This window comes from Bos taurus, chromosome 17 (genome assembly GCF_002263795.3).
Source record: "Bos taurus isolate L1 Dominette 01449 registration number 42190680 breed Hereford chromosome 17, ARS-UCD2.0, whole genome shotgun sequence".
Lineage (NCBI taxonomy): Eukaryota > Metazoa > Chordata > Mammalia > Artiodactyla > Bovidae > Bos > Bos taurus.
The window spans coordinates 12,617,441-12,639,787 of NC_037344.1; the positions used below are offsets into that span (position 1 = coordinate 12,617,441).

Consider the following 22,347-nt stretch of genomic DNA (forward strand, 5'->3'; position numbering starts at 1 on the left):
GCTAGAAACAGTTCTCATTTTCTTCGGTCTGTTTGTGGAGAAGAATACCAACAAGCTCGCATATGCTGGTGTATGTATGGTCTGCTGATTTTTGTCTTTGCAAGCTAACAGTTGACAAAATAGAGCCCACGGTTCAACATGACCCTGGCAGTTTCAGCTGACCTTTCAATTAAGGACATTCAACATTCCCCTAAATTGCCAGCGTGTATCCGCCTCCCTGCTTCCACTTCCTAGTCCTAGAACTGTAACCAAATTGGGCAGTTTTGTTGATGAAACTAACAATCTCACTAACTGCCAGCAAATTCTATCTTACGTATTAGGTCCATAAATCTTGTGCCAACTCTGATGGAATGCTACAGGTATATGGTTTTAAAAATAAGTTACCAAGAAAGCAAGTGTGGGTTTATGAGCACCTGCTCTTGTGGAATCTCAAGTTTGGAAACATTCTGGGTCTTCTAATCATGGAGTCCTCTACTAAGTGCTATGACAGAACAGCTCTCAGGTGTATTTGTGATTCTGTTTTCCTTTCTTAGATTTGGGGATCATGTGATCTTTGACCTACCCATCCCCGTGTTCCTTGAAACTTCGAGTTCCTTAAAATGAAGCTTCATGAACACAAAACATAATGTTGGAAAGTAAAGAAAAAATTGTTTTTAACCTTTTCTGAGTGCTGTGGTCTTAAACTGTATGCATACAAAAGAGGAGAATTTAGATAAAAGATTAAAAGCACTTAACAACCCAGAGTCTGTGGACACCCTGGAGAGATCTAAGATGTATGCATTGGTGGCTTGTAGAAGTGTCTTGATGGATATTTTTCTGAAGATAGAGCCTAGAGCTTTCATCAGACTTCTCAAAGTGTCTCAATGTCTTAAAGAGAGAATTGCCAACCGTGGGGATGGATGACAGAGTGAATCTTTTCCTGACAGACTATTAAGAATAAGGCATTTAGTGTTCTGAACATTAGGTGAGAATATCCTATCAATATGAAGTTTCTTGCATGTAATAACAGTACTATGGTTATATAAGATAATAATATTATGGTTATTAGCAAATAGTACTTGGAGAAGGCAATGGGGTCGCTAAGAGTCAGACACGACTGAGTGACTTCACTTTCACTTTTCACTTTCATGCATTGGAGAAGGAAATGACAACCCACTCCAGTGTCCTTGCCTGGAGAACCCCAGGGACGGGGGAGCCTGGTGGGCTGCTGTCTATGGGGTCACACAGAATGGGACACGACTGAAGCAACTTAGCAGCAGCAGCAGCAGCAAATAGTATTATGGTTATAAGCAAACACTGTTGCTTCTAGAGGTACATGCTGAAGTGTTTAAGGATATACTGTTACTATGCCTGAAAATTTACTGTCAATAGTTCTGCAGAGTATTACATACAAGTATCAATAAGGAGAGACTGAGATAAAACTATATGTTAACAAATGTGGCAAAATGTTAACAATTGGTGAATCTAGGCAGGGAGTAGGCAAATACTGGTTCTACTATTCCTTCAACTTTTCTATGAATTAAAAAATTCATAAAGGATAAAGGAATAAGGCATTCATTTATCTGCTCAATTTCATAATGATAGACAAAGTGCTATTATCATATTTCATAGATGACTAAAACCAGGAAGAAAAAGATTCGGAAAACCAGGCAGCACCATCTCAAATTACACTAAGGCCATAACCAAGAACAGACGTAAAAACGATGCCTTCTCCCCATCTTCTCCCCACATACTTGTAGCCCATCCCATAGGGAGGTCCATGGTTTGTTCACAGAAGCCCACTGAAATCACTGCAATGCCTGTGCGTTGGTGCTCAGTCATGTCCGACTCTCTGTGACCCCATGGACTGTATGTAGCCCATCAGTCTCCTCTCTCCACGGGATTCTCCGGGCAAGAAGACTGGAGTGGGTTGCCATTTCCTTCTCCAGGGGATCTTCCCCAACCAAGGATCAAACCAGGGTCTTCTGCATCTCCTGTGCTGGTAGGCGGATTCTTTACCACTGCGCCACCTGGGAAGCTTACTGTTGTGCTCTCTTTTCCTCGTGGAGGTTATGCTTGAACAGTAAAGTATGCAGGGTAACAGATGGCATTTTGTGACCTTCTTAATAACAGGCTTAGCTGCCAATGTTCCCTTGTGTCCAGTCTCTGCAGGGAATTTGGACGCCGTTGCCTTACACTTGAATCTTTCCTGGCAAACACTTTTAACCATTTATTAGACTGTTTTCTAATTTCAAATTGAGCAAAACAAAATCCCGAACACCTGAAAGGGACGGTGGTAGCTCCTGGGTCTGGGGACGTGTCCTGGGATTCGTTGGGGTGTGCTGGCCATCAGCTGGTGTACCTGGCATTTTTTAGTGTGGGGAGGACCTCAGTCCCAGGCACACTGCTTTCCAGGCTGTCTAGATTTATGGGGTAGCCAACACAAGCTTTTTTCTTTCTGTAGTTTAAAAGAAACATATGCACTTCCCACGGCCAGGCATATGAATTAGCCAGATAAATGAGGTCCTGGCATTAGCAGATTCTCTGCCGTGACCGCCCACGCTGGGAGTGAGCTGGGGGACCCCGTGGCGGGGGAGGCTGGTTCTAAGGCATCTTCCTCATTCCTTGCACCCGTGGGCAGCCGCACTGTCTGTGGGAGGAGGAGGAGGAGGGCAGGGATCGGGTTAACAGAGCGGCCCTGAGAGGAACCAGGGAGGACATTCGTGCTGAAGCCTGAGGCATCACCTCTATTCTCCCCCAACACAATGGACCCCCATGGCTTCTCCCTCCAGGGAGGGGAGTGGTCAGGTCAGTCCGGTTCAGGCAACTGGTGTGTGGCGAGGTGGGGGAGGGAAGGGATGGGTGGAGAAAGTGCTAGAACATTATCAGCACAGATGGTAGGAGTGGAAAGTGTGGAAACTCAGGGCGAGACAACCCAGGTGCCAGGCGCAGGATGGCATAGAGTCACAGGCAGGAGGAGACAGAAATTAGGTTTCTGTGAGGGCGAGAGGATGGCGGGTGTGTGTGGCGGGGAGGGGGGCGGGCCTTCATTCCGGGGAGGGGAAGCTCCCCTGTGCCTCTGCCTGGGATATGATGGCCTAGGTGTTAGGGAACCTGGATGAGGAGCCCTGAGTCTCCCAGGATGGCTGGGGAAGGCTGCCTGGCTTGACTGCCATCTACCCACTTACCATGCCATCTGGGGGTCAGCCTACTGCTCCTTCCCCAGGCAGACCAGCAAACCTGCTAAGGATTGCTGGATAAGCAAATCTGATAAGCCCTTACCTTACCAGCAAACCGGATAATCCTTACCAGCAAACCTGCTAAGGATTGCCGGATCCAGAAAACTGGAAAAGCCCCTCTCTTCAGGCATGTCCTAACCCATCTGCTCCCACCTTCACTCTGGGGCCCCAGCCTCCAGGAGTAAAAAGCTTTGGGAATGATCCCAAAACAGCACAAGGATGCACCATCCCTGTGACGTTATGAAAAGGAGATGGACAAAGCTTGGAAGCAAGACACCCACATCACTAAGAAAGGGCAGTCCCTTGGACACCAACGTTTCTGCTCTCTTTCGTTTCTGCTGGTCATCCCAGATCACACTCGCTAGCCCTTGCTTACAGGGCTGTGCCTGTTTCAGATTTGGGGTTTGCCTGGCTGTGCTTCCTTCCACTCATTACAGAACCTGGGTGCAGGCTGGAGCAGTGTACACAACTAAGGTGGGTGCGTGCGTGCTAAGTTGCCGCAGTCCTGTCCGACTCTTCAGCCCGTGGACTATAGCCCACGAAGCTCCTCTGTCCCTGGGATTCTCCAGGCAAGAATACTGGAGTGGGTTGCAGTGCCCTCCTCCAGGGGATCCTCCCCACCCAGGGACCAAACCTGTGTCTCTTATGTCTCCTGCATTAGCAGGTGGTTCTTTACCACCAGTGCCACCAGGGAAGCCCCTGTACAACTAAAACCACATTCAAAATGCAACAGTGCCATCTGCTATTTTTTTTACTCAATTTTTAAGGTATTTTATATGTAATACTTAGAATCCTGCTATTAAACACACTAAAGCCTGCCACTGGAAACACAAGGTTTTGAAAGCTTGCTTCTATAAAAACTACATTATAATTTTTAAAAGTACTTTTATAAATTTCCTTTGGAAAGACAAATTCTATGTAAGAAACTGTCTCCATAAGGAAATATATTGTGGGAAAGAAAAAGTCAACCATAGAAGGTCTATAAAAACCACTGTTCAACGTACAATTAAAGGACACCTGGTTTGTGTTTAGCCCTGCCCTGGGTGCTGGAGATACAGAAACCAACAAGACAGACAAGTTCCTGCTCTCTTGAAGCTTCTGTTCTATAAGAGGAAAGATAATCAACAAGTAAACAAATATAATAATACATAGCAAACTAGGCATTAAGATGAAAATTAAAAATGGAAAGTGTGTGAAGAACTGACTTTAAATATAGTGGCCAGGGAAAACTTCTCTGAAGAAGTGACATTTACATTCAAACCTGAAGCGTACAGTTCAGCAGAGCTGGGATAATGGGTTCCGGCAAAGAGAATGTGTGTGCAAAGGTCCTGAGGTAGGAAATGGCTTAGCAGTTTCAAATCCCTGAGAGAAGCCAATTAACTGGAACAGAGTGATCAAAAGCGAAAGGCATGAAATGGGAGTGGAGGATCTGATTGCAGGCGTCACAGAAAACCGAGTGACATCATCTTATTTATGCTTGAAGGCCTCCCTGTGTGAAGACACGACTCATGGGTATTCTGGTCGTTCCTTTTACTTTCAGAAGTCTTTTGAGGTTTGGAGAAGTGAGAGTGAAAGAACAGGAGAAAGAGATGATGTTGAAAATGAACACACTCTTGAAGGAACACGACAAGTCATCTTCACCTTGCCCTCTTAGAATATTATTTGGTTCCTATAAGTATTCTCCTGAGTGCTGTCATCCTTGTAAAAGGCCATAATACCATGGGACTTCCCTGGTGGTCCGGTGGCGAAGACTCTCTGCTCCCAGTGCAGGGGGCCCAGGTTCGATCCCTGGTCAGGGAACTAGATCCCACGTGCATCAGCTAAGACCTGGTGCAGCCAAATAAATAAATAATGTGTTTTGTTTTGTTTTTTAAAAAAAGGCCATATGCCATAAAGACAATCCCAGGTTGCTCTTTAGGGACTTGGAATTTGTTATGTGTGACTAGGGAATATCGTAAGAAAGAATGCACATTCTCATACATTCTGTCACACCTGGGCTCTGATGATGTCAGTCTATAGAGAACCTCTTCCCTGGTACATATTACATCTCTTAGAACAGCTAGAATCAAAGAGGCCAGCGTACCCTTCTGCAAGAGTAACTTGGGCTCATCCTGGAGGGATGTACAGAGGCGCTCAGAACGAGAGAAGGGGCAGGGACCGCCTTGAGTGCAGCCCCAGAGGCAGCGGGGCCCACATCCCATCTCTTCATAAATCGCTTTTGCAGGAGAGGAGCTTTTTAAATAAAGCTTGCTAGAATCTGTCTTAGCAGAATGTAAAGAGAGAGGAACCGCTGACCAATTTCTGTCTGTATTGCAGTTTTAAGACCCTCGATTTTAGTTTTTCTTAGTTATTGCTTTGTTCTTTGAACTTGAGAGATGAGCAGTTTGGGGGGGGGAGGCACCAAAGGAGGGAAAAGCCACCGCCACGTCACTTGGAAAGAAAATTAATAGTAACACCAAAGGAAAATCCACCTTAGCGTAGGCAGAATAAGACCGAATTCTTTGAAAGGCAGTCTTGAAAAAATCTGAGAACGTTTTTCCTCTGATGCTTGTGAATCACACTTAGGAACAGTCCATCTGATTTGCGTATCTTTGGAGGGACACATTCTACAAGGAGAACATTAAGAGACCCATGTCCACGAGTGGTGAGCAAATTTATCCAGTGGGCTTGTACTGATTTGGCTTCACGTTTTAACTCCCTTCATCAGATGCTTCTAGCACAAAGTTGAGAAATCTGTATGCAGGTCAGGAAGCAACAGTTAGAACTGGACATGGAACAATAGACTGGTTCCAAATAGGAAAAGGAGTTTGTAAAGGCTGTATATTGTCACCATAGAAGTTATTTAACTTCTATGCAGAGTACATCATGAGAAACGCTGGATGGATGAAGCAAAAGCTGGAATCAAGATTGCCAGGAGAAACATCAATAACCTCAGATATGCAGATGACACCACCCTTATGGCAGAAAGTGAAGAAGAACTAAAGAGCCTCTTGATGAAAGTGAAAGGAGAGTGAAAAAGTTGGCTTAAAGCTCAACATTCAGAAAACTAAGATCATGGCATCTGGTCCCATCACTTCATGGCAAATAGATGGGGAAACAGTGGCTGACTTAATTTTGGGGGGCTCCAAAATCACTGCAGATGGTGACTGCAGTTGTGAAATTAAAAGATGCTTACTCCCTGGAAGGAAAGTTATGACCAACCTAGACAGCATATTAAAAAGCAGAGACATTACTTTGCCAACAAAGGTCAGTCTAGTCAAGGCTATGGTTTTTCCTGTGGTCATGTACGGATGTGAGAGTTGGACTATAAAGAAAGCTGAGTGCCGAAGAATTGATGCTTCTGAACTGTGGTGTTGGAGAAGACTCTTGAGAGTCCCTTGGACTGCAAGGAGATCCAATCAGTCCATCCTAAAGGAGATCAGTCCTGAGTGTTCATTAGAAGGACTGATGTTGAAGCTGAAACCCCAATACTTTGGCCACCTAATGCGAAGAGCTGATTCATTTGAAAAGACCCTCATGCTGGGAAAGATTGAGGGCAGGAGGAGAAGGGGACGACAGAGGATGAGATGGTTGGATGGCATCACCGACACAATGGACATGGGTTTGGGTGAACTCTGGGAGTTGGTGATGGACAGGGAGGCCTGGCGTGCTGCAGTCCATGGGGTCGCAAAGAGTCGGACACGACTGAGCGACTGAACTGAACTGAGCACACAGTTGATAATCCCAAAATCAGACGTGGAAATTTTCAAAGAAGCACAGAGGGAAGTCATCCTTTGGCTAAATTAAATAATTCTACCTTGATATACTGTCACCTCTTAATGACGAAAGTAGACATCAGTTAAACTAAAATGATCATTTGAGGAAAATGAGAAAAGCAACATGGGCAAAGTCCCCACTAGTAAATCATCATTATGAATACATTTTACATTTATGTCTTTTCTACCTTTCTCCTACCATACTTTACCATAAAGACAGGAGAAGATAGAAAAAAGCAATACCTATCATACAGTGGTAAATTATTTAATTTCCCCTGCCCTAGACTTGGAGAAGAAGAAGTCCCCAAGTTTAGTCTTCTCTAAACTCGGAGAAGGCAATGGCACCCCACTCCAGTACTCTTGTCTTGAAAATCCCATGGACGGAGGAGCCTGGTAGGCTGCAGTCCATGGGGTCGCTAAGAGTTGGATACGACTGAGCGACTTCGCTTTCCCTTTTCACTTTCATGCATTGGAGAAGGAAATGGCAACCCACTCCAGTGTTCTTGCCTGGAGAATCCCAGGGACGGGGGAGCCTGGTGGGCTGCCGTCTATGGGGTTGCAGAGTCGGACACGACTGAAGCGACTTAGCAGTAGCAGTAGCAGCCCTAGACTTGTCTTCAGGCCAGGGGTGTGTGTGTGTTCAGTCGTGTGTGACTCTTGTAACCCCATGGACTGCAGCCCGCCAGGCTCCTCTGTCCATGGAATTTTCCAGGAAGAATACTGGAGTGGGTAGCCAGTCCCTTCTCCAGCCAAGCTAGGTAGTGTGTTTCAATTTTATGTTTATCACTGCAAAGGGAGAAAGAAAGTCTTTCTTGATTTTAACAGTAGCGCAAATGGTTCGCCACCCTGTCCTCTTGCCTCAACAAACCATAGAGGGAGGCATCAAATCCATTTCAAATGTACTATTCCCATACAGTCCAATTTTATTAGGAAAGCCAGCAGAACAGTGATCGTGCAAGGCAGTGGTTAAAAACCTTGATTCCGTTTTTCAGGAGAACTCCCTGAGGCTGCAGGATGGTTCTCGGCACCATACTGACAACACGCGGGCACATACTGAATAACAAAGGTAACAGAAAGCGTTAATAGGATATTTTACACAGCGCTTTAATATCCTCACCCGAGATGACTCTCATTGGTCTTATTAAACCTTCAAAGATTGAACCCAGAGAGATGGATATTATATGCTGCTGCTGCTGCTAAGTCACTTCCGTCGTGTCTGACTCTGTGCGACCCCATAGACGGCAGCCCACCAGGCTCCCCTGTCCCTGGGACTCTCCAGGCAAAAAAACACTGGAGTGGGTTGCCGGTTCCTTCTCCAGTGCATGAAAGTGAAAAGTGAAAGTGAAGTCGCTCAGTCGTGTCTGACTCGTAGCGATCCCATGGACTGCAGCCCACCAGGCTCCTCTGTCCATGGGATTTTCCAGGCAAGAGTACTGGAGTGGGGTGCCACTGCCTTCTCCAGGAAATTATATGGGAAAAACCTATTGTGTTTCTTCCTCAAAATCAGAGTGTGGGGTAAGAGGGCTGGCTGCCCCCCTCTGCCGAGCGCAGTTGTTACTGGACAGGGGCTGCCCAGCCCAGGAACTCTGAGCTCTCGTGAGCTGGGGCCTTGTGACTCCTTCCCCCACTGGAATGTGAGCATGTGAGGTGTAAGTCGCTTCCAGGCTGAAATGGTGGAAGAGCCACGTGCCATCCCGACCCTTTATCCTCCCCCACCTGCCAGATGGAGATTCGGGGGCCCCAGGAGATGGTGGAACTCCCAGATGAACGACGTCTGTGTCCTTAGATCTAAGGTCTGTCTGCAAAACACCTTCTTGGTCCTTTATATGAAGAAAAAACCTATATTTTATCATGTTGCCTGAATGCTCAGTTGCTTCAGTCATGTCTGACTCTTTGTGACCCCATGGACAGTAGCCCACCAGGCTCCTCTGTCCATGGGATTTTCCAGGCAAGAATACCAGAGTGAGTTGCCATGCCCTCCTCCAGGGGATCTTCCCCACCCAGGGATGAAACCTGCTTCTCTCATGTCTCCTGCATTGGCAGGTGGGTTCTTGACCACTAGCACCACCTGGGAAACCCATTATCATGTTAAGCAACTGGAATTTGGAAGTTTCTCTATTATAGCAGCAAGTGTTATCCTGATTTAACTGAAGTGGGGTGGAGGTGGTATCAATTAGTAAATGGAGTTTCTTAGTTGGTGGTTTGTAATGGTTTGGTTTCTCTTCCTAATTCTTTGACATACCCAGTAAAGCTCACATTCTGTTACTTAGAGCTCCAAGCTCTGGGAGAAGGTACCTTCTGAGGAGGACATTTTTGCCCTGGAATAATTATTATTTTTAAGAGCGACTGATCCAGAGTGGAACATGCTAGAGGCACCTTGCCTTTAGTAGGTATATGGAAACTGTTCGGATGACAATCTCGAACATAAAAGTTATCAAGGCAGCAACCTTGGCAAAACGGCTGTGCTCAGAACTGATCACATTGCACTCACCTTTAGCATCTGTGGTCTCTTGGAGCTCAGCCCTCCCAGCAAAGCAGTTTGGCAATGCCATCCTATGGAAAGCAAGTACGAGAAACAAGGTATGAGCTTATGGGGTTTTAAGCCACAGCCTATGGGCTTGCAGGGATTTTCACTCATGCTTTCATTTAATTTCTTAAACTTCGGCTTCTTTTCTTCCCCTTTTCCACTCTTTCAACAGTAAAAATCCCATTAAATCAACCCAAATTAGACTTTCTCATTGTCTTTAGTGATTTTTTTGTTCCCCAATTTATCATAAAAGGGTAAACTGTTCAACTTTTGTACATGAAAAGCTCAAACAGTAAGTTCATAATTGTTTTCACAGAATTTATGAGACTTTCCCTAGGGAGCTGTTTTCAAAATAAAATAAGTGCTATGAATGGAATAGGAAATATTACAGTAATTATGTTGGTTTCCCAGGAAAACTTAGAACTTAATAGCGGCGGGGTAACTTGGGGACTAGCAGATGCTGTGTCTAGCCTTCAAAACGTATCTGGATCTCAGTTTCTCTGAATCCAGATATAATGCTCACTTTAGGCAAGCAGTTGGCTTGGTGGGAAGTGCAGTCATGAATTTCTAGAGGATGACTGTTGTTTTAGGGCCTCTCATTGAGGAAAGGAGGATCTTCTAGCTCCGGGGAAATGGAACTATATGTGTGTTAGGGGTAAAGTGAAGTTATGTCAGCCTAGACTCCTAGTACAGGGGTGGGAAAGAGGGAGGATTTGGAGCATGGATGGATCGGGAGTTTGGGATTAGTAGATGCAAACTATCATGTCTAGAAATAGATAAATAACAAGGCTCTGCTGTATAGCACAAGAAACGGTTTTAATATCCTGTGCTAAACCATAATGGAAAAGGATATGAAAAAGAATGTATACACATGTATAACTGAATCACTTTGCCACACAGCAGAAATTAACACAACACGGTAAGTCAACTATACTTCAAAAACTAAATTTAAAAAAATGTAAAAAAAAATAATGAGTTCTAAAATGCTCCTAGACATGTACTGAGCCCACAGATAGCCCTCATCATCCCTGAGACAGGGGCTGGTGGCCCACCCTGCACCTTTCTTCTTACCTACAGCAGCAACTGAATCACCAGGGAGTATTACTTTTTAGAAGCACATTTGATTTTTTTTGCCTTTCCTGGTGCACGGGCTCAGTTGCTCCACGGTATGTGACATCTTCCCAGACCAGGGATCGAACCCATGTTCTCTGCAGTGGCAGGCAGATTCCTAACCACTGGACCACCAGGGAAGACCACCAAATGCACATTTCCATCCCAACCCCCATAATTATTTTTCCAATAGGTTTGGAGCAGAAAGTCAGACAGTCAGTGGCCCAGTTTTCTGACTTCTATGGGAATCATTTCTTTGCTTCTCTTTTTATTTATTTATTTTTTTTATCACCCAAGCAGATACACCAAACACCGTAGTTTGGCTTGGGATTTTTTTTTTTGGGGGGGGGATTTTTTTTTAAGGGGGCTTCCCAGGTGGTGTGAGTGGTAAAGAACCCACCTGCCAGCGCAGGAGACCTAGAGACTTGGGTTCAGTCCCTGGGTCGGAAAGATCCCCTGGAGGAGGGCGTGGCAACCCACTCCAGTATTCTTGCCTGGAGAATCCCATAGACAGAGGAGCCTGGAGGGCCACAGTCCATAGCGTCATAAGGAGTCGGATACAACTGAAGTGACTTGGCATGCACGATTTTTAAGAACTCTTACATAAATAGAATAATACACCTATGTTTTGCATCTGCTCAAATGCTGTGTACAATGTTTGTGGCATTTCAGGGTGCGACCAGAGTCTGTTCATTACACCGGCATTGTAAAATCACACACTGTCTGTTCATTCTTTTATATTTTAATAGTATGTATTCTACGTTAGGCTTGTTTTTTAGTTTTTTGGCTATTGTGAAAAATGCTGCTGTGAACTACTTGTACATATCTCTTGGTGCATGTGTGACAAACTTTTCGGCTGGATATATACTTGAAATTGCTAAGTCCTAGGATATCTATAGCATCAACTTTAGAAAACAAGACCAAACTGTTTTCCTCAAGAAAACAATTCAATGCATATACCCACCAGATGTACATGAAAGACCTCGTTTTGTACTTTCACCAGCACTTTGTATTAATAATCTTTTTAATTTTAGCCATTCTGGACGTTTACATGAGTACGCTCATTGTGGTTTTAATTTGCATGTCCTGATTATTAATATGGTTAAGGAACTTTTGATACATTTTATTGATCACAGGGATATCTTGGTTTATGAATTTCATTTCAAAGTCTCTTTCCTATTTTTCTAGTGGGTTGTCTTTTTCATACTAATTTGTATGAGTTTTTCTTTTTAAAATATTTTTATTTATTTATTTAGCGGTGCCAGGTCTTAGTTGCGGCATGCAAACTATTAATCGCAGCATGTGAACTCTTAGTTGCAGATTGTGGCCCTGACCAGGGATCAAACCCAGACACGCTGCATTGCAAGCACGGAGTCTTAGCCACTGAACCACCAGGGAAGTCCCCAGGAGGTTCTTTTAAAAAATATTTATCGTATGCCTCCTGGGGACTTCCCTGGTGGTTCAGTGGCTACGACTCCATGCTCGCAATGCGGCGTGTCTGGTTGCCATATGACCCAGCAATCCCACTGCTGGGCATACACACCGAGGAAAGCAGAATTGAAAGAAACACGTGTACCCCAATGTTCATCGCAGCACTGTTTATAATAGCCAGGACATGGAAGCAACCTAGATGCCCATCAGCAGATGAATGGATAAGAAAGCTGTGGTACATATACACAATGGAGTATTACTCAGCCATTAAAAAGAATACATTTGAATCAGTTCTAATGAGGTGGATGAAACTGGAGCCTATTATACAGAGTGAAGTAAGCCAGAAAGAAAAACACCAATACAGTATACTAACGCATATATATGGAATTTAGAAAAATGGTAACAATAATCCTGTATGCGAGACAGCAATAGAGACACAGATGTATAGAACAGTCTTTTGGACTCTGTGGGAGAGGGCGAGGGTGGGATGATTTGGGAGAATGGCATTGAAACCTGTAAAATATCATGTATGAAACGAATCGCCAGTCCAGGTTTGATGCAGGATACAGGAAGCTTGGGGCTGGTGCACTGGGATGACCCAAAGGGATGGTATGGGGAGGGAGGAGGGAGGGGGTTTCAGGATGGGGAACACGTGTACACCCGTGGCGGATGCATGTTGATGTATGGCAAAACCAATACAATATTGTAAAGTAAAAAATAATAATAAAAAAAAGAGAAAAAAAAATTTATCATAGTTATGAGCCTTTGGTCAGTCACTGAGTTGAAAATCTCACCTTTGTATCTGTAGCTCAACTTTCATACTTTTAAGGGTGTATTTTGTTAAACGGAGCTACTTTAAGCTAGTCTCATTTACTTCATTGTTTCTTTGTGGTTAGGACTTTTCGTGTTCTGTTTAGGAAATCTTTGCCAACCCCAAGATCATCAAGATACTCCTTATGTCATTATCTAATGGGTTTTTGCTATTTTTGCCTTTCACACTGTGGTCTCTAATTCATCTGGAAGGAATCTACCTGGAATTGCAAACATGACCTTTCTCCACTGTTCTGCCACCTTTTACATAAATAAGTGCCCTATTTCCTATTTTTCTAGTGGGTTGTCTTTTTCATACTAATTTGTATGAGTTTTTCTTTTTAAAATATTTTTATTTATTTATTTAGCGGTGCCAGGTCTTAATTGCGGCATGCAAACTATTAATCGCAGCATGTGAACTCTTAGTTGCAGATTGTGGCCCTGACCAGGGATCAAACCCAGACACGCTGCATTGCAAGCACGGAGTCTTAGCCACTGAACCACCAGGGAAGTCCCCAGGAGGTTCTTTTAAAAAATATTTATCGTACGCCTCACATATGATATGTATGTGAACAAGAACATTCACATTTCTTGCCATATACGCAAGGTTCTGTTTCCAGGCCCTTTTTTTTCTGTTCCAGTTGTCTATTTGTTATCTTGGTGCCATAGTGCCATTCTGCCTTAATTACTGAGGCTTTATGGTAAGTTTTGTTATCTGTAGAGGAAACACACGTACTTTGTTCTTCTTTAAGAGTGTTCTGACTGTTTCCTGGTTTTGAACAATCTTGTCAAGTTCCACAAAAACACCTATTGGAATTGTATAGAAACTGTAAATCAATTTTGGGAGAAATAATATTTTTATAATATTCAGTCTTCCAATCCATGAACATGGTTCATCTCTCTATTGACTTGGATCTTCATATTCTCTCACTAAGGTCTTATAGTTTTCTGTGTGGAGATCTTACATATCTTTGACTATCTTTTTTTTTTTAATTTTATTTTATTTTTAAACTTTACATAATTGTATTAGTTTTGCCAAATATCAAAATGAATCTGCCACAGGCATACATGTGTTCCCCATCCTGAACCCTCCTCCCTCCTCCCTCCCCACACCATCCCTCTGGGTCGTCCCAGTGCACCAGCCCCTTTGACTATCTTTATTCTAAAATCTTGACCTATTTTAGCAAAGTGACATTTTTTAAAAAATTTCATTTGAAAACTTACTGGTAAGCACTAATTTTGTTTTATACTTCCTGTTTTTAACATTCATGAAAATTTTGTATTGTGCTCTTTCCTTTATTATAAAAATTTTCACTTTATTATAAAGATGTTTCTGATCTCCATTCTACCTGTGTCACAGGCATACCTTGTTTTATTGGACCTGACTTTCTTGAACTTTGCAGATATTGTATGTTTTGCAAATATAAGGTGTGTGGCAAGCCTGTGTTGTTAGATGATGGTTACACTTTATTTTTTTTAGCAACCATATATTTTTTTAATTTGCATGAACATTGTTTTTTAGGCATAATGTTATTGCCCGCCTAATAGACTACAGTATAGTGTATGTATAATTTTTTATGTACTGGGAAACCAAAAAGTTTGAGTGACTTGCTTTATTGGGATACCCACTTTGTTAGACCAAACCCACAGTATCTCCAAGGTCTACCTGTAGTATTACTGCTGCAACAAACAAATGCTCCCTATTTGTCCTGTGGCTTTTCAGTAAGCCCTGGCACAGTGCCTCTTTATTTCAGAAGCATGATCCAACATGACAATGCTTTTTCACTCAGGGATTTGCCTCTATTAGTACTAATGCGGAAAGGAAAATCACTGCTTTTCAAATAATTTGGGGACTCTTCTGAAGGTCCAGTTAGGGCTCTCACAGTTTTTATCTCCTCTGGGTTTGTACACCTCAGAGAGTCCAAGGTTGAGATGGGGAGGCCACTATTGCCTTGAAGATTCCCCCCGGGGGGCCCAGAGATGCCTCAAAATTCACAGGGTTAGCAAAGGGACTTCCAAAGTTAATTGAGGTGCCAACTTAAGAGCTGTTGAAAACGCAGACTGTGTAGTTCATTGGAATACACCAGACGAGGTATCCAATTCGAAAGTACCCCTGAGACATTTCAGCTTTAAGTATTGTTTTGACAATTTGGAAAGCCCTGGAAGGCAAAATAACTAACATTCATGAGGCTTAGTCACTAAGTTGTGTCTGACTCTGTGCAGCCCTGTAGGCTGTAGCCCCACCAGGCTCCTCTGTCCATGGGATTTCCCAGGCAAGAACACTGGAGTGGGTAGCCATTCCCTGCTCCAGGGGATCTCCCTGACCCCTGCATGCAGGGATCGAACCTGCATCTCTTTTGTCTCCTGCGTTGGCAGGTGGGTTCTTTACCTCTTATGCCACCTGGGAAGCCCATCTTAACCAAATACTCACATTTTACCTTGTAAAAGCAGTTGTGCATCAATTTTAGAAGGACTAAAGAGAGAGTGACAATCATAGTTTCCGCTGGTAACTGACATTTAGCTCTTCTTCCTGGGTCAGGAAGATCCCCTGCAGAAGGAAATGGCAGTATTCTTTCCTGGGCAGTCCCATCAACAGAGGAGCTTTGCAGGCTACACTCCATGGGGTCGACTGAAGCAACTTCGCATGCAGGCCCCCTGACATCTACCCAGGAAAATATACAGAGTGGAAGTCCGGGAAGTGTTTCGGGGTTGGCAACAGCCTCCTCATTCTAGTTATCATTCTCATCTAGTCAGAGAGACACAGCCAGCAGCAAATCACAAAGCGATCTTACTTGTGAGGCTCAGGCCAGGGCTGTCCTGCTCTAAGTCGGCCGCCCGTGGACTCGTCCAGCTGCTTTTCCCTGTAACTGCCCATGTATGTTGTCACAGACAAATCTGACCACCTTGCTTCATCCTGCCAAGATGCTGCAGCCTTCCGTCTGATCACATCAAACTCTTGAGAAGTGAGAGGGCTGAAGGGCAGAACAATTTGTGGTGTCAAGTAGAAGAAGTGTGACATGGCCCGCTTTGAAGGACAGCTTTTTGAGCCCTCTCCGTCATGCAGAATTAATTTCCTTTTTGTAGTGGGAAGTAATCAACCTGGCTCAGCAAACTTTGTGACTCTGACGGCTCACAGAATGCAGAAGCTGAACTCAAAGTTGCCAAGCAACAGGTCGCACAATTCCGCCAAGTGCTACTTCCCACCTCCCTCCAGTTTTAACTAGCAAATTTAGAACTTTCTGGCTTTTGCTCTAAGTGATACACAGCTACAAATCCTGGGAAGAAAGCAGGTGGCCACTGCTTTTAGAAATAAGTGAGTCCTACTCATGATGGTTTAAGACGTGGAGCGAGGGGATAGTGCCAAGCATTCATTTCTTCTAAAGGCTGACCTGTCCTGTTTGTGATGTCAACAATAGCAGGTGTCGCGAACGGCTTCTTGTGTGTCATAAAGCAATGGTACTGAAGCCAGTGGCCCTCTGGAGTCACCACAGGGGCTGGTGAAATAAGACCCCACCCCCAGCCATAGATTCTGATTTAACTGGTCTGGAGTAGGGCCTTGGCTTGGCTCATTTTTATTTTATATTTTAAACTTTTTATTTTGTATCAGGGTATAGCAGATTAACAATGTTGTGGTGGCTTCAGGTGAACAGCGAAAGTAGTTTTTAAAAGCTTACTCCTGGCAGCTTCTAGAGAGCAGCTGGGGTTAAGAATTAGGGTCATTGAAATGCCACTGTGAATCTTTTTAGATTGAGAAGTCATAGCACCCTATCTTCTGTCCACCTGATTCCCTGCATCCTTCACTAATAATTACTCTAAAGCTGGTTAGCACACCTGCCTCTCCTTCTCTGCACTAACAATTCACTGGCAGATTGAAATAGATCTTTCCACCTGTGTCCTTGCTCTTAGCACTTCTTCGAGCAGAACTTCTCAGCCCTCTGTGCTCATTCACGTGACCTGTGGGATGCTTTATAGAAACAGAGGTTCTGCCTCACCTTGATCGGCCCTTCGGGAGTGGATCCATCATCAACCTTAAAGAAAGAGTCTCCATAGGTGGCTGGATCAGCACCCACTGGGCGCTTTAAACATTCAGAGGCTCGCCTGCCCTGCACAGACTATAGGAATAAAGCCCCGGAATCATCATATTGGGTTAGCCAAAAAGGTCATTCAGGTTTTCCTTACCAGTTTATGGAATAATCCAAACGAACTTTTGGCCAATCTAGGATTTCTACAGTTACATGAGGGTGTGGCCGTTGATTTTAAATGCTGGGAAGACTGCTCCAAGAGCTGAATTTCAACAATCTTCTAAAGTGAGGCTGACATGCCACAGGGTATGCTTCTTTGAGAGTAAAATTACTTGCAGATACTTGTTAGTATGTCAAAGTAGGAGTATCTTTCTTTAAAAATTTGAAACTTGGAACATAAGCATCTTTGCTGTAGAAGGATTAGGCACATGGCTGCGGAGCATGCTGCTTTTTCTCGGGAAGTTGGAGGTTTCTTGGAGAAACCCAGATGAAAGACGAAGAAGATGGAGATAGAGTGAAGGAGGAAAATGGAAACCAGGCTGCCCAGTGCTTTTCAATGCACCCAGTGTCGCGTAGCAACTGCTTTGATGCTTAAACCTTTAGCCAGTCTAGTAAAAATTGTGGTTTAAAAGCCTCTGCTAGCATTTACTCATCAATTGAAAGTCCTCCAAAAATAGAACTATTGGGAAACCGTGGGATGTGAGGTGGAAAAGAAAAGCTCCCTCAGTTTTTTTGGAGGGAATAACTTTAAAAATACTTAACTAGCTAAGTTTACTTGGTGAAGTTAAGATTTAAACTTGTTGATTTTAAAATTGCTATTGCATCTGAAATAAACTTATGTGATGTTCTGGTAAAAAAAAAAAAAAACTCTGCAGTTAAATATTGTTTTGAGGCAGGAAAATAAATAGAACAGATTGTGAAACATTATTTGTAGAAAACATTTAAAATTTTTCTCCTTAGACTGTGTGGTTGTCTATAAACAAATGTGTGATAATATAAACTCTTCAAATAATTATGGTATAAATGTACCTTATGATCACATTCTTGTCCTTTATTTTTATTTATTTCCTTTCTTCTCCCCCAGTCAATTATGATATCATTTTAGCAGTTAAAACCTTGAGAACCAAGAGTAGTGAAACTTAACAATTTAAGTGAAAAGGTCTAATATCAGTTTCGATAGGATTGTAGCTTGGTTCATCAGTCTATTAGACATTGGATAAGTCTGCTAAAAATCGGTTGGACTTGAAATTAGAGGATAAATAGAACAGACCAATTGAGTTTATTATTGCAAATATTTAGTCTATAAAACCCTAGAATTCTTTGTTCCCATTGTATCAGACGCTTCACTTTTCTTGGACACTGGTATTCGGCACTGATTTGAATCGTTTGACTTCCATGTTGATGGTCTGCGTGAAAAACTTCCTTTTGTAACTAAATTATGGCAGGCTATGTTGTTCAGTCCCTGGTTTGTTAAACGTGAAAAGCCATGATCAAGCACGCTGTGACAATAAACTCTGGATTCCGAGTGCAATTTAGTGAAAATAGAAGCTTCCTGAGTAAGTGCCCTCATACCCCATATCACCAGCAGGTGGCGCACGTGTCACCTGATGCAGGGATGGGGTATTAATCGCCAGGTCCTGACCAGGCTTTTGTCTTAACAGGCTGATTACTTTAATGAGCTGTTAATAGGTATTAATTAATTAATAGGAGTTTCATAAGTTTGGAACAAGTTGAGATAAACATGATTCTTTGCTGCAGAACTTTAGGGCCTTTAACATTTCCATGTGCCTTGTGAATCTTTCAAAGGGGGCAGCATTTCTAAACTTATTTAACCACAAAACTACTTTTGTGGGGTGGGGAGCATCTCTGGGAATTGCTGTTTTGGAGGACAGTTCAGGAACTTTCAGGGACTTGTCCAGTGGCTCAGCGACTCAGCAGTAAATGCAGTAGACCTGAGTTTAGTCCCTGGGTTGGTCAGATCTTCTGGAGGAGGAAGTGGCTACCCACTCCAATATTCTTGCCTGGAAAAAAATCCCATGGACAGAGGATGCTGGCGGGCTACAGTCCATGGGGTCACAAAGATTCAGACACAACAGAGTGACTAATCACGAACCGAGCACACCAGAAACTTAGCTAAAGATCTCTACAGCTAAGATGGTGGCTGCTCTGTAGTCTCTGGAATTTACTACATCTTGATGAGATCTCCAGCCTAACCCTGGGAAAACTGTAGCTTAAATGGTAAAGAATCTGCCTGCAATGCTGGAGACGTGGGTTCAGTCCCTGGGTCAGGAAGATGCCCTGGAGAAGGGCATGGCAACCCGCTGTAGTACTCTTGCCTGGAGAATCCCATGGACAGAGGAGTCTGGTGGGCTACAGCCCATGGGGTCACAGAGTCAGACATGAACAACTAACACACACACCAGCCTAAACCACTGACAGCCTGGCCAGAGGGTGAATCAAACAGTATTTTTTTCTTAATTGAGACATAACATCAAACAGTAAAGTACACAAATACACTTTATATCGTGTACATCCATGTAACTACAACCCAGATGTATCGCTCTTGTTTCTTTCCAGTCAAATTAGCATGTGTATACACATACACAATAGCTAAGTCATGTCTGCCTCTGCAACCGCATGAATTGGAGCATATCAGTCTTCCATGCGTGTCCTTCACTATCCCCGGAGTTTGCTGAAACTCACGTCCATTGAGTCGGTGAAGCCATCCAACCATCTCTCCTCTGTTGACCCCTTCTCCTCTTGCCCTCAATCTTTCCCATCATCAGTCTTTTCCAATGAGTCAGCTCTTTCCATCAGGTGGCCAAAGTTTTGGAGCTTCAGCTTTAGCACCAGTCCTTCAGCCCTTCCAATGAGCATTCAGGGTTGATTTTCTTTAGGATTGACTGGTTTGATCTCCTTGCAGTCCAAGGGACTCTCAAGAGTCTTTTCTAGCACCACAATTCAAAAGCATCAATTCTTTGGTGCTCAGCCTTCATTATGGTCCAACTCTCACATCCGTACATGACTTCTGGAAAAACCATAGCTTTGACTATATGGACCTTTGTCAGCAAAGTGATGTTTCTGCTTTTTAATATACTGTCTAGGTTTGTCATAGCTTTTCTTCCAAGGAGCAAGCATCTTTTAATTTTGTGGCTGCAGTCACCATCTGCAGTGATTTTGGAGCCCAAGAAAATAAAGTCTGTCACAATTTCCAGTTTTTCCCCATCTACTTGTCATGAAGTGATGGGACTGGCTGCCATGATCTTAGTTTTTTGAATGTTGAGTTTTAAGCCAACTTTTCACTCTCTTCTTTCACCCTCTTCTTTCACCCTCATCCAGAGGCTCTTTACTTCCTGGTTGCTTTCTGCCATTAGAGTGGTATTATCTGCAATCTGAGGTTATTGATATTTCTCCTGGCAATCTTGATTCCAGCTTGTGCTTCTTCCAGCCCAGCGTTTCTCATGATGTACTCTGCATATAAGTTAAATAAGCAGGGTGACAATATACAGCCTTGACATACTCCTTTCCCGATTTGCAACTAGTCTGTTGTTCTATGTCTGGTTCTAACTGTTGCTTCTTGACCTGCATACAGGCTTCTCAGGAGGCAGGTGAGGTGGTCTTGTATTCCCATCTCTTTAAGAATTTTCCAGTTTGTTGTGATCCACACAGTCAAAGAGTTTTGCATAGTTAATGAAGCAGAACTAGATGATTTTTTGGCGTGCTCTCTCTCTCTCTCTCTCTCTCCCCCTCCCCACGCACTCCTCCACTCTCTTCGAGTCTTGGATTCTCCTGCTATTTCCTAAATAAATAGAGCTGTAACACTGATTTGCCTAAGAGCTGTAGTACGGTTTGTCCAAGACCCAAGAGCTGTGACGCGCCGAGGGCTTTAATGTCTGTCGCTCCAAATCTTTGTTGTGACGAGACAAAGAACCAAGGAACAAACACTCGCGTGACATCTATGGTGCCGTGACTCGGGTTTAACCTGGCTGAAACAACCTCTGCGTGGAAGAGGCCAAGCACAGCAGGAGCCCAACTCAGCGAAGCTCCCACGCTAGAAGTGGAAGGCGAAGAAACCCAGCGCAGGGGAAGGCCCATCGTGCTGGAAACCGGGACAACGATAAACGAACTCAGCAGAAAGCTACACGGCCCAGTCTCAGATTCCAGAAGACCTCCAGTTAAGAAATCTTGGACCCCTGGACAAAACCCCGAGAGGGATTGTCAGAAGATCCTCTGACCAATCCTGAGGAAATCTGGTACACTGATGGAAGCAGCTTTGTTTTGGATGGAAAAAGAAGAGCCGGCAGTCAAGGTACCAGGACATGACTCCTGGATTCACTACTCACGAGTCAAGCCATGGAAGAAAACAGAAGAGGACACTCAATACACCTGTCAACCAGCTACAACATGCAGTGCCAGTTCAACAAAGATATAAAACTACAGCTGACCACGGAAAATATCACACACCCTTGGACACCGCTATAAGGACTCTGAGGATTGAGACTAGCAAGAGGGGGAGGCCCAATACCCCTCTCTGTCCCAGTTCAGCAGGAAGTAGCCAGAAAGACCTCGATGCCCCTATTCCCAAAGAATTGGGCCTCCCATCTCTTGAGGGGGGAATGTTAGGTAGGTAGAATAGGGAAAAGGAGTCCAAAATGGTGGTGGGTAAAAGACAAGGAAGATCCGAGGACCAGAGTGAAGACTTCAGGCAGAACAAACAGAACAAACAGCACTCCTGGCTAAGCCCAATTTGCATAGGGCAGGCTCAGGTGGAGGAAAAAACATAAAAGGAGGAGCCAAAGCGCTTTCTCTCGGACTCTCTGTCCCGCGTGCATGCGCACGCTCGCTCTCTCTCTCTCTCTCTCTCTCTCCCCCTCCCCACGCACTCCTCCACTCTCTTCTCTTCGAGTCTTGGATTCTCCTGCTATCTCCTAAATAAAATAGAGCTGTAACACTGAAAAAAAAAAAAAAAAAAAAAGAACTAGATGATTTTTTGGAATTCCCTTGCTTTTTCTATGATCCAGCGGATGTTGGCAATTTGATCTCTGGTTCCTCTCCCTTTTCTAAATCCAGCTTGTACATCTGGAAGTTCTTCACGTACTGCTAAAGCCTAACTTGAAGAATTTTGAGTATTACCTTGTTAGCATGTGAAATGAGCACAATTGTATGGCAGTTTGATAGAAATCAAAATAGAAGTGACCTATGTGTGTGTTCATACAGTAGTGTGTCTGGAGTTCAACAAACACACACAGGTCACTACTTTATTTTCATCACCATAGACTAGATATGTCAGGCAGAAACTTACTGATGAAACCCATATGATTCCAAAATGACACCCAGGAAGAAACCAAGTAATAGAAATGCCCAAACCCACCAGGATTCTCTTGAGAAAAAAGACCCATATGAAGCTTGAGCTTCCATCTCAACAAGAATCTGTCTCCTGCCCATAAAGTGCCAAATTCTGATATTTGGATAAA

The 22,347-nt window shown here is 43.7% G+C and overlaps 1 protein-coding gene across 4 annotated transcripts in view; it reads right to left on the bottom strand.

Annotated features, from left to right (window-relative positions):
- Nucleotides 1-16,257, bottom strand: part of C17H4orf51 (chromosome 17 C4orf51 homolog) — a 50,291-nt gene extending 34,034 nt beyond the window's left edge. The window contains exons 1-2 of one of the 4 annotated variants that reach the window (XM_059876246.1): nucleotides 15,644-16,257; nucleotides 9,465-9,526 (exon numbers count right to left, since the gene is read on the bottom strand). In XM_059876246.1, coding sequence (XP_059732229.1) covers nucleotides 9,465-9,526; nucleotides 15,644-15,870 — 289 coding nt within the window. In that variant the 5' untranslated portion in view covers nucleotides 15,871-16,257. The remainder of the gene's footprint in view (nucleotides 1-9,464; nucleotides 9,527-15,643) is intronic. The other 3 variants (XM_059876245.1, XM_003587122.6, XM_003587121.6) reach the window with 3 other exon arrangements.
- Between the last annotated feature and the right edge of the window lie 6,090 nt (nucleotides 16,258-22,347).